We start from the raw sequence: 12,901 nt of genomic DNA, 5'->3' as shown, positions 1-12,901 counted from the left end.
AGATGACATCAACACTCCCTCAAGCGAAACAATAATACAAACATGTAAATTAAAAATAAATAGACAGAACCCAACTTACAACAGCATGATATCATATGATTCTTTCTTGAGATCATAACTTATTTATAGTAAGTACGGGTTTTGAAATTGCTACTTGTGGAATAACAGATTTATTTCCGTATAACGTTTTGTCTTTAACAATGAGGCTCTATCACGTACAATATTTAAGGCACAATAGATGCAACCGAATAAACGTCTGTATGGTAAGAACATACATGCTAATTTGATGCTTTTTTATAGCTTGGGGAGTTTTACTCTCATTACTTTTGAACTTTAACTTTTTTTTTGGACTACAATAAATTTCAAGATCCAATTTAATATGTCTGTCTTTTATGCAAAACCGTAAACACAATAAGAACAAAAAAAGAAACAGTTTTTACTTGTACCTTAATTGCTATACGTGACCATGTCTCACTGTTAGAGAAGATACGTTGGACAGAAATACATTTATTGTCCCACAAATAGCTGTTTCAAAACTTCTTACTGATCGTATGATTCTGTTTGACGGTTAAATATATATATTTTTTCCCCATCTATTTATTTTGGTTACCTTTACATGTAATGTTCTTGCATTTGACTATATGAGCGGATGCACTACTTCGACCAAGTTTAAAGTGTGAAATTGTAGGCTGTTTCTTTAACTTTTATTTAACCTATAAATTCAAGAAACGTTTGATGAAGGGTTTGGTTTTGTTCTTAAACACAAAATTACAAAAATGAATATTTTTGTTTTGTCTACCACGGAAGTCAAAAACCGAATTTTTGCGTTCCAAGCCTACAAACTTACCGCACAGTTACTGGTGGCGTCATTTTCTTAGCTTTTGTGTTTTATTTGTTCGGATATGTATTTTAGTAACTAATTTATTTAAGGGACTTCCTAAGCATAAATAATTGTTTATAGTTTTGACATTTGTTTGTGTAACGGTAAATTAATATTTATCTGTTTAATACGGATATACAATTTTCTCATTTTAATGGTTCTCCTGGGCTTACAATCTCCCATCAAAAATTATATTGATTAATTGGTTTCATTTTCCTAATGTACAAGAACTGAAATCTATAAAATATATTCGTAACTGTTTTAGCAAGGTCGTTGGAATAATTTATCGAAGATGGTGTAAAATTGCTTGCTCGTTTATTTAAAAACAGGAGGATAAAAGAGAAAAACAGTACCTCAAAAATCACCACCGAATTTAGAATTCTGAAAGTCGGGTATTAAAGGGGAGGCAGACATTTTATTAATTTGGAGAGGGTAAAGGCTTTATTTTTAAGGGTACGTGGAAAGAAACCTATGAAATATAGATTAAGAAGTTCCAATGGTAAACTAGAGATTAGACAGTGTTGTGTTGTGTAGATCTTCCTCGTGCATGGTCGCCTAGTAACTAAAGACATTTTACTAAAATTTTTAGTGGCATTTTCAGGGGAAGCAGACAGATTTAAGGGATGGAACTGCTACTCCATCGCTTCCTCTTGGCGTCGCCACAGTTCAAAATTAAATTATTGGTATGCTTGACTGTTGTGCCAAAAACCTTTTTTTTTCTAATTAAAGTTCTGTTTGTAAAAGAATCTAAAACATTTAATCTAGGAAACACAAAAACAAAAGTTATTCTCTGAGAAAGATAAAATTACTATTCATATTGAGATTCTACTCAGAAAATTTTGTGTCACATTTTTTTGAAGCATTACCTAATTACTCCAAACGAAAGTTGAGTTAAGAGCTGAAACAAAACACAAGTTAGCAAACAAGACCGAAATGGATCGACTTTTATTAGATGTAGTAACAAAGAGTTGATATTTGTAATTTTTTCCAAGTCACAACAGTGGGTCTGTTTTAGAGTGCAAACATGTGCTTACTAGATTACACAGAGTTTGGGTTACTTAGTCCATTATTACTTTTAATTCTATTGTATTAGAGTTTTAAATCTGTTTCTAAAGTCATTTTACGATATAAAACTGTGTAAAAAATAAAGATTTAAAGTGCAGGAAACTTTTTCCATTCCCATTTCATCCTGTTTAATCTGTTGTACCTAGCGAAGATCAATCCCAATGTCGTACAGTTCCTTCTTTGTGAGAAACTTTTGAATCTTTGTGTATCTCGCAGTTAAGCACAAAGTAATTTTGTCCAGATTTGTTGTTTTTCTCTATAATTACAAGACGTGTTCAGTATGGAAATTTTGAATAAAGCATTGTTCCCCAATATTAAATGCGAAATAGAGATATGAAACCACTTATGATTAGGGAAAATCAATAAGCCCATTAATATTAAAACGGTCTTGAATATGCAAATAAACAAGTCGTATGATAATCAAAGCTTAAATAAAGCTGCAGTGGAATGGAAGGTATTAGAACTATATTTCATCATTTATTGGCTTTAAAAGCTGTTGTTGTTGTTGTTTTGAATTAAACACAAAGTTACACAATGGGCTATCTGTGATCTGCCCACTACGGGTATCGAAACCCGGTTTTTAGCGTTGTAAGTCCGCAGACATACCGCTGAGCCACTGGGGGCGCTTTAAAAGCAGTATGATATCACCAAAAATTGATCATTGTTCTGAGAAAAGTATGTACCAGACATTTCCTACAAAATGTGTTGAGAACGAGGATTTGGCATGCTACGTTATGTCCCGGAGCACCGTTATACCTAGGGTATCCAGTAAACTCATATTGTTGACAAATGCAAGAAACCTGAGAGAAAATCATTGGTAATCAGAAATGGAATCTAATTTATATAAATATCAATGTGTGTCACGTCACGTTAAGCTTGATTTATCGAAATAGGAGGAGTCATAATAGCCAAAATGCATTTATCCAGATAGAATTGTTCGATTAGTATTGCCCATTTTGATTTTAGCGACAGGAGGTCGTGAATCGGGGTAGTGCCTTGAAACCTCATAAGCGTAGTGAGTGTTGGTATAATAAGCCTAAAGACATAGTGAAGGATCCCCTAGCTTAGAGCAAAATACATAAAATTTATCATGAAAGTAAAAATATCCATTGAATTATAAATGTAGATTGTTTCGGAATTAAGTTATTTTCTGTTATATCACCAATGTATGTTTTTTTTCTTTTAGCAAAGCCACATCGGGCTATATGCTGAGTTCAACGAGAGGAATCGAACTCCTGATTTTAGCGTATACAAAAAAATAAAAACGAGATAAAATTTATACCACAAAAAATGACGAGTGCGAATAAATGTTTTAATATTCACATTTTAGGGTGGGACGCCCTTACGGTTTAAAATCACCAGAGGGAGGGCGTCCTAGCCCGAAACGTTGCGAACATTAAAAATATTTATTTTGCATTAACCATTTCTCGTGATATGTCTTTCCATTTTTTGCTTTTCGATTTTTTCGTATAACAGCAGATTTTTTTAGATGATTTTTCTCGTTTTCTACATATATCCGTACATAGACAAACAACAATATTCGACTAAACCTTTCTTGCTCAGCTTCATAACACAAAACCCATTGATATAACGCGGTGGCTTTACTATGTATTAGAAGTTGCTGATCTGACTGATTTTTACCAGTAAATATTCTGAGAATACAAATTCATTTCATGAATGATCTGAATTTTGATTGGCTTTTAAAGGGACTTACCAACGTTTGACTGTCGCGACTGCACTTTTCTGCTTCTTTTTTTTTATTTTCTTTGTTTGATCAAGCGTGATTTCGCAAAATTTCTTTATTTAAATTAGCTATAAACTGTGTAGTTAGAATATACTGTTGGGTGGGGTGGTAGTGCTTGCATTGTCATTTTTGATGGACTATACACTGGTAATTTAAAAAAATAAAAAAAAACACAGACACCTTCTGTAAAGAATCTGGCCTATAGATACATAAAAACGTGACACATATAGTAAATGTTACCATGTTGTCACATAAGTACGATCTACTTTAATTAACGTTGTTTTATTCGGTTAAAAAAAACGTCATATTTTCAAACTTTTGTATACTCGTTAGTGTACTACGACAATGAATAGCGTATCCACACTATGATTTGAAAGATTAATGGTAGGAAACCTGTTGCCACAGAAACGCACTCTGTACTTTATGTCTCAATAGTGGCTCAGTGGTAAGTCTTTGGGTTCATAAGGCTTAAAATAGGGTTTCGACATCCATGGTAGGCACATCACAGTTATACCATTGTGTCTCTATGTGTTTAACAACAAATAAACAATAAATAATGAAAACTTGCATTCTCTTTGATAGTTATTTTAAAAAAATAGCTTAGTTTGTTATTTACTGAGTTTAACATAAATCGTTAGAACTTTTTATTTGGAACTTGAATACACGTGCGCATGTAGGATAAATGATAAAACAGAAATACTATTTTTAAGGTAGAACCTGGTTTTGAACTAATGACCTGAAAGAAGGCAATCAGTTCCTACCGCCATTTCAGTTTCAAACCGAATAAGAGGACTTACAGTCACTTTTAAAATACAACTACATCGTAAAGTACGGACTATATTAAGCGTGTTAGGTCGAAAAGACCCAAGGTTCGTGTCGTAACAGGAATTCGTGGGTCGAGAGGATAACAGTTTTTGAAGAGAACAGGATATGGCTAAACTACAAAGATCTGGTGTCCATCAACGAAGTTTCCACATTTACGTTAGTTTTCGCAATTTTGTAGATACAAGTTTGGTAGCTCGTCACACCAAACATTCTCGCCTTTTCAGCCGTGGAGGCGTTATAAAGTTACGATCAATCCCACTATTCGTTGGTAAAATAGTAATCCAAAAGTTGGCGGTGGGTAGTGATGACTCGCTGCTTTCCCTCTAGTCTTACACTGCTAAATTAGGGTCGGCTAGTGCAGACAGCCCTCGCGTAGCTTTGCGCGAAATTCAAAACAAACCAAACCAACCATGTTTGGTAGAGTCAAACAATGCGATTCAAAAGAAATTAAACTAGTCAATCTTAAATGTAACCCGAATAACAGACAAACGTAGCTATAGCATAAGAGTATTTTAAAATGACAAAGCAGTACTTAAAACCACTGTATCGGGAGAAAACAGTTACGTAGTCGAAGTTTTGGCCAAAATGTGGCATATTCATTTGTACAAAATACGACAAACAGCTACGAAGTTCTGAAAACTAAAATAAACAATTCAGAAATGTCTTTATATGGGTTACTTGTATATACACGAGCTGAATTATTTAAGTTGACTGAATTTTTAATGCATAGTCTTGAAATAAACGTCACTGGGAATGTGTGTTGTTTTTTTTATAGCAGAGTCACATCGGATTATCTGCTGAGTCTACCGAGGGGAATCGAACCCCCTGATTTTAGTGTTGTAAATCCGTAGACATACCACTGTACCAGCGTGGAACGTCAGTGAGGATAAAATTGCATACTAAATATTTAAGCAAATTATAAACTGTCTTTGTTATGTAATAAACTATACAAATTCTAAACGAAAAGAAAATGAGCTGATTTATGCATGCAAAACGCTTTACTTAATAGACTGAATGAGTTAACCATGCCTGTTGAATTTAGTTGATTTAATAATTGCTCTTTTGTTTTTTTACGTCATAAGTTGACCTAGCGAAAAGTAAAATATGCTTCAGTTTAGTCAAGCACTAAAAATCGTATATGTTCGTGTAATATTGTATTTCACCTCTAACCACCTGGCCATGCCGAGTCCCTTTATGTATTATTACAAATTATTTTTATTACGCGCTAAAGCTTAAAACTGCAGCAATTTTTTCATATTTTTATAGCTTAGTATTTTTTTATGTGTGAGGCGTGTTTTAAAGACACGATTTGTGAGATAATTTCTTACAACAACTACAAGAGCACAACGTTTACTCTATAATATATTTTTAAATTTATTTGATAGATGGCGATACGAACGCGTATCTTTCATAGAGATTTCGAAAATAAAGCAACATGTTTATTAACAGGAACATAAAAAAAATATTTAATTAGCTATACTCATTAGCAGGGTAATTTTGTAGTTTCTCTAACTCGGTAGCTACTTTTTATTAGAAGTAAATACTAATTAATGCATGAAGATGTCTAATACCAATTTTTTTTTTCCAAAAAATGCACTATCACCTTTTAAACTTCGTGCTGATTGTTTTTCTAAAAAAAGGAAAACAAAACAAAGCACATTATGTTTCAGCTTTCAAAGTCGAAACGTAAATAATTCTTAAAGGATCCAATAACCAGTACGTATGTTTTAGTTGCCTTCCATTTTTACATCAATGATGTGTATCCCTGTTTCAAAAGAATTACAGCTGTATTGCTGAAAGTAGAAAATTTCACGTTCTACTAAATAGTTTTATCATTTATTTTTGTTCATCTTATGTGTTTCTTGTTTATTTAACGACGTTTAATTGTTTTTGGTGTTAATAAGACAGAATTTGTGTCGTTTGTTTTTCTGTTTTATTGATTTTGTAAGCTGGTGGCTGTTTTCGCTTGCTCCATTCAAAAACACCTCACGCCATCATGCGGATAGGTTGTGCATAACTGACTCGACAGAGTTCATTGGGGAAGTGTTGTCTCCCTGAATACCGATTGCTTTTCCGTCCAGAGGAACGAGGTCCACGTGCTGATGAGATCGACTTTAGTGTCCAAGAAATGGCCAACATTTTAATAGTGGGTTTCAATCCTATTGATTTAAGGAAAAGTTTGAAACGAGTAAGTAACTAGGAACCATTCTTACACAGAAATTTGGGATTTCGACGGGAATGTCTTCTTGGTGTTAATAGCCAACCCTATGACGTAAGGAGCGAACAGTCTTGGTTTGTCGGGGGAAAATGTTAAATAGCTATATTTGCATCGAAGCGCAATTAATTATATTTCAAAGAAACTGACGCTAACATAAAATTGTGTTCTAAATCAAGTGGATTTAAGAATATTATGTTCCAACGTAGATTACGATGGCCATGAATATCGTAAAAAGAAAATACGAGGGAAATGCTTCGAAGAATTGATCCGATTTTGTGATAATGTGAATAATTTATTTCGAACTGTCTAATAAAGCTGGGATGTTCATACTGTAATCTTCCTTCTGTTAAAGGTACTGTTCTGTGTTCGATTTTTAGATGCTGTTGTTTTCTTCATAAACGGATTTTAAATCCATAATTACTTTCAATTCTACGACAACGAGGTTCATGATTAAATTTATGTAATCTATATAGCAAAGGATTTATAGCGTAAAGAAACACCGTGAAATGTATATAGCAAATGGTTTATAGCGTAAGGAAACAGCGAGTTTTTATTTATTTGGTCTGATATTCTGTGAAATCGTTGGAAGTTTTAAGTTCAGAAAATCAATAACTGTGAAGATATTTGAGCGCATGAAACAGGTAAGATTAATCATTCTTGATTTTTTGAGGTATTTACATGAACAATCGATTCCTGTTCAACTCTCTTCTCACCTTAAAAAACAAGGACTTAATAAATATCGCCTCTATTATTACTCTTATACCAACAGAAAACTATGTGAAAACTTTACCGTAGAAGCAAACTGAACGTCAAAATTATTACAAGGAAATCAATTCTGCAGTAGAAGTACATTTGGAATGAATAATTAAAACCTGAGCTTATGAATATCCTGATGTCAATTACCCCTCTTCTGACTTACCTTTCATATACCAGCAGTTTTTACGTTTGTGGTATAAGTGTTAAGACGTGTTGGTTTAATCCAGCAATATGAGAACAGCAGTTGGTGTTAGGATGCATTTAAGTGACAACAGTAATTTCATTTCGTCAATCCGGCTTGTATAATTTATCTGTCATCTGATACAAAGAACACTTCATGCATTAAGTCCGGAGGGATCGTAATTTAATATGTAATAAATGATTGCAGTGACCAGGAGAAAAAGATAACGAAGATAAAATGCGCCAACGCTACTGAAATATAATTCATTGAAGGTAACAAAAAGACTTTACCCGAATGCATCAAACTATGATATACAGGTACATGTACTACATCAAAGCAAGCAGCAAAAACACAAGATCTAAAGGTGAGTGAAACTATGATATACATGTACTACATTAAAGCATACAGTTATTAAAACACAAGATCTAAAGGTAAGTAATGTGCTTTACTGACTGAAACTTCAAAGAAAAAGGTTTTGTTGGTTTTTTTTTTCAATATCAGTCCTCTTTATTCCAAAAAGGACAGGTTTCTCTATTGAAATTGATGAAGTTTTTATTCAGTTAAATTTGCATACGATTTTTGAATACAGAGTTAAAATTGTTTGTTTGTTTTTTGGATTTCGCGCAAAGCTACTCGAGGGTTATCTGCGCTAGCCGTCCCTAATTTAGCAGTTTAAGACCAGGAGGAAGGCAACTAGTCATCAGTAACCCCAACCAACTCTTTTACCAACGAATAGTAGGATTGACCGTTACATTATTACGCCCCCATGTCTGAAAGGGCGAACATGTTTAGTGTGACGGGGATTTGAACCTGCGACCCTCGGATTGCGAGTCGAGTGGCTTAACTACCTGTTAAAATAGTAAGTTAACTTTCAAATTACGGACTTTTAATACCGTTGAAAAGCAATGTTGTTGGATGATTTTGTATTTCTGATTGTTACAACACTTGTAAAGAAGTGGCCAAAATAAAAGGTTATCAAAATTGTTCATTTTCTATGTAAAATGCGAAGAAACGTACAGATTGTACATTTTGGGATTAATTGCAATGTTGAAGGTACTTTGTGTGTGCGCGTGATTTATCTGATATTAGGGTCCCTGCAGCCAAAACATCCATAGACCTAAATGCAATTTGATTTAATATGGTTTAAAAGATGTGATAAGATCCATGTTAATCTCTGTCAGTTGTTAGAAATTACGAATAGAAAATACTCATTGTGATGTACAGTTTGCGAGTACACTACATGGAGGCCCGACATAGCCAGGTGGTTAAGGCACTCGACTCGTAATCTGAGGGCCGCAGGTTTGAATCCCATCAGACGAAACGTGCTCGTCCTTTTAGCCGTAGTGGAGTTAAAAGGTGACGGTCAATCGAACTATTCGATGGTAAAAAAGCAACCCAAGAGTTAGGCGGTGGGTGGTGATGACTAGCTATTTTCCCTCTAGTCTCACACTGCTAAATTATGGACGGCTGGCACAGATAGCCATCGAGTAGCTTTGCGAGAAATTAAGAAGAAATCAAACCAGTGCATAGAAAACAAAGGAAATCGATAGATATATGTGATGAAGCATCTCTGTTTGATTCTACTAGTTTTTGAAGTACTAAAACACGAATATATAAGAAACTAATTTTTATTTTCGCTATTTTTAATATTCACGTAAAACAACACAAGGGTTACATGCTCATAGCCGTCACTAATTCTAAAGTGACAAACTAGATGGACGGTAATTAGTAACAACATCTAACACCATTTGTTTGATTATTTTTGTCTGAACAAAAAGTGAGAATGTTTTCAAACGAGACCCCAAATTCGATTGCTTTCGAATAGTTGGCTGTTTTTCTTTTGGAGAACAAAGGGATTTGATTTCACATCAACATTATATCACATCTACGAAAGCAAAGGGCAGAAAGCGTTTTTAGTGGCAACTGGAATTGAATTGTGAATCCTCTCATATACAGTCCGACCACGTTAACCACTGAGACATATTTAGGTCCATTTGTTGAGTGCAATAATTTGATAAATCATCCCATTCTTCCAGAACTTCAAGGAAAGAGTTGACGCTTTGTCCTTTCTATGTGTCTACCCATGGAAACGATAAAAGTTGTAGAAAGATTTCAAACTTTTGTTTTCTGTTGATACTCTATTTCTTTGTCTTCGCGTGGTAGCAATAAAAGTTGCAGAAGGATTTCGAAATTCTGCTTTTTATTGACCCACTGTTTTTTCACAGTCTACCTCTAGCAATAATAAAAATTACAGAAGGATTTCGAAATTCTGGTTTCTGTTGACCCACTGTCAATCCATGCGTTTGCCCCTAGCAATAAGAAAAGTTGCAAAAGGATTTCGAAATTCTGGTTTCTGTTGATCCCCTGTCAATCCATGAGTCTGCCCCTAGCAATAATAAAATTTGCAGAAGGATTTCGAACATTTGCTTTCTGTTGATGCGCAATATAAGTTTCTATATTCAGTTATTTGAATTGCTTATTGATCATCAAAAAATTCTCTCTTTCTTATCTTGTTACTTTCTGAAATCTCGGATCTAATTTTAGTTTTATCTACTGTTCAAAGCCATACTTAACTTTTATATTTATAAGTGAGTTGCAAGATAGTACCTTAAACACGCTAACTGATACTTTACATTCAATAACTTTTCCTACAGAGAAAAAGGAGAAAAATAGAAATGTTACCAAAACCATGTCAACAGTTAAAGGTGTTTATATGGCGACTTTAAACAAAAAAAACACACCACAGAACGTGTTTTTATAAAATGAAGCTATATCTTATCACAGATTCTGATCAAAACATAGAATATGCATTACGTACATTATTCTGTCAAATTTCAAAGAGATATAAACAATGCAGTAAAGTGCAGGAAATTTAGGAATACTATATATGTTTTGTAATGTTAAGCAGGTTGTTTTAGCACAAAGTTACACAATAGGCTATCTGCTATTCTATCCGCTTGGGAAACAGAAACTGACTGAAAATAAGATTATATTTGAACGTATTATAGAAATAGTAACCTTTCTAAACTATTTTGTAAGTGCTGGTTTACAAATATTCCAATATTTTATTTTAACACATCTGTAAACAATTGTGTATTCAGTTGTTTAATAAAACCGTTTACCTTTCATACCCATAAAACATTCTTTATCAGTTTGTGAACTGAGATGAGCATCGAGTGTTAATTGAAGCAAATTTTAACTTTGAGGATTTCCCATAAATCTTACGATAGGCAGCAACCGTGTAAGAAGAGACTGGTTTTTATAAAGGTGTTATGTGAAAGACTTGTTTGATAAAAACAAAGAAACAGAACTTAAGTCCTGCTAGTCTATGTATACAGAGAGACAATGATGAAAAATAGCTATACAAATGAGTTTCGTTCACTTCGCAAGCTAAGAAGGAAAATGGTTTATATATGGGTTTACACGTCATCATAGAATTTCAAACAATGGGTCAAACTTTGACACATATTTTCACCACAGAGGAAAGCTAAGTTTGTCTGCCTGCATATTTTGAATTCGTTGAACCAAGATATTCAAACTAACAAAGAGGGCCCGGCATGGCCAGGTGGTTAAGGCACTCGACTCGTAATCCGAGGGTCATGGATTCGAATCACCGTCGCACCAAACATGCTCGTCCTTTCAGCCGTGGAGACGTTATAATGAGACAGTCAATTCCACTATTCGTTGGCAAAAGAGTAGCCCAAGAATTGGTGGTGGCTGGTGATGACTAGCTGCCTTCCCTCTAGTCTTATACTGCAAAATTACGGACGGTTAGTGCAGATAGCCCTCGAGTAGCTTTGCGCGAAATTCAAAAACAAAAACAATTATTTATATAAATGATAGGTATTACACACGAATAATGATAATTTCAATGAAATGTTTAACTACATTCCATTTATTCATATAAATCATTTAGGCCAGTTCAGGGTCAGAATCTACTTCACTGTCTTCCATCTGCAATTTTTTTAGGCCTCGGTGCTATACAGTCCAAGTTTCTTACAGCAACAGTGAACTCAGTAACTTTGAATAGCCATACACAGTTAATTTGACCTCCTACAAAATCGCCCGGACCGCACTCTTAACCATTTTGTTCTACAGAAGATTATATCTCTCTAAATCATTATGATTTCGTCTTTCAGTTAGCTCCGTAACTAATAAGAGTATTGTAATCTAATATTTCATCCAAACGTTTGAAAAATCTAAGTACGTGTAGAATATTTATAACATTTTAAATAAATATTAATAAAGCAACAGCTACAATATAATGTGCTATTCCTGAAACTAGTTGTATGTTTTAATGAAATTAATTTCCAGACAAAAAGGGTCTGGAAGTAAGAATACCTTTCTGTATGACTGCAAAAACACGTGTTTTATAGATTTCTGTTTTGCATTAGTACTACAAAGATTACATTTTTTATATTAAAACGATTTTGGAGGCTCACCACGTCGTTAAAACCCATGTCCTGACGTCCAATCATGCTTTATTTGATTACCATGCTTTTTGACAGTTTACTTAGCAAAAATTTCTTTATTAACGCTGTAATTTGCAACTCACACTACTCTTCTCTATTTGCTTTTAACCCATCTAGTGCACGAGAACATCAGTTCTCCAGAACCCATTTCAACAGTCCCATTATACAGAAATCTATAGGCGCTGCCTCCGGTCACTTGACAAGTACGTATTTGTATGTAATAGCAGTATATTCATTTTAATCCCTAGCTACTGCAGATATGAGCCAGTTAAACGAGAAGTATGCCTGTCTTATTTCGGTAAACATATATCCTGTTGTCCTCATTTACGCATGGAGATCCTTCTTTCTTATGATCAGTACCGTTTCCTGAGGCACATAAACGGTTTTTACCACTAACTTTTGTGTTCAGAGATTTTCTTCTATTACAAAACGCCTCGTTTTGCTTACTACAACTGGGATATGACTTGTTGCAAGCCCCTTTATGAAGGGGCCTGGATCTCTATGTTGATGCATGTTTCTTTCATATCTGATATCATTAAGTACAAAAGATATTCCTATCCTAGAAATACTAAATTCTTGATCTACAAAAAGATCTTTCCAAAAGCGATCAATTTTCGATAGCATCACAATGCCTACGAAATGCCAAACAATGTCACAATGTGGTTCTGATACACTTTGTTCCACCATGTTGTTGTTACGTGATTTGCTGGTATGCAGTTTCACACTCTTTTTAATATAACGTACCCAACATTCTGTTTTT

The 12,901-nt window shown here is 34.1% G+C and overlaps 1 protein-coding gene across 6 annotated transcripts in view; it reads left to right on the top strand.

Annotated features, from left to right (window-relative positions):
* LOC143252719 (coiled-coil domain-containing protein CG32809-like) overlaps positions 1-12,901 on the top strand; it is a 431,304-nt gene that overhangs the window by 243,925 nt on the left and 174,478 nt on the right. The window contains exon 1 of one of the 6 annotated variants that reach the window (XM_076505292.1): positions 6,532-8,033. The exons of the other annotated variants lie outside the window; for them this stretch is intronic. Coding sequence (XP_076361407.1) covers positions 7,964-8,033 — 70 coding nt within the window. The 5' untranslated portion in view covers positions 6,532-7,963. Of the gene's footprint in view, positions 1-6,531; positions 8,034-12,901 lie in introns of those variants that run through there. 6 annotated transcript variants of the gene reach the window in all.

The sequence above is a fragment of the Tachypleus tridentatus genome, chromosome 6 (assembly GCF_004210375.1).
Source record: "Tachypleus tridentatus isolate NWPU-2018 chromosome 6, ASM421037v1, whole genome shotgun sequence".
In the NCBI taxonomy this organism is placed as follows: domain Eukaryota; kingdom Metazoa; phylum Arthropoda; class Merostomata; order Xiphosura; family Limulidae; genus Tachypleus; species Tachypleus tridentatus.
This window is presented reverse-complemented; position numbering and strand designations above follow the sequence as displayed.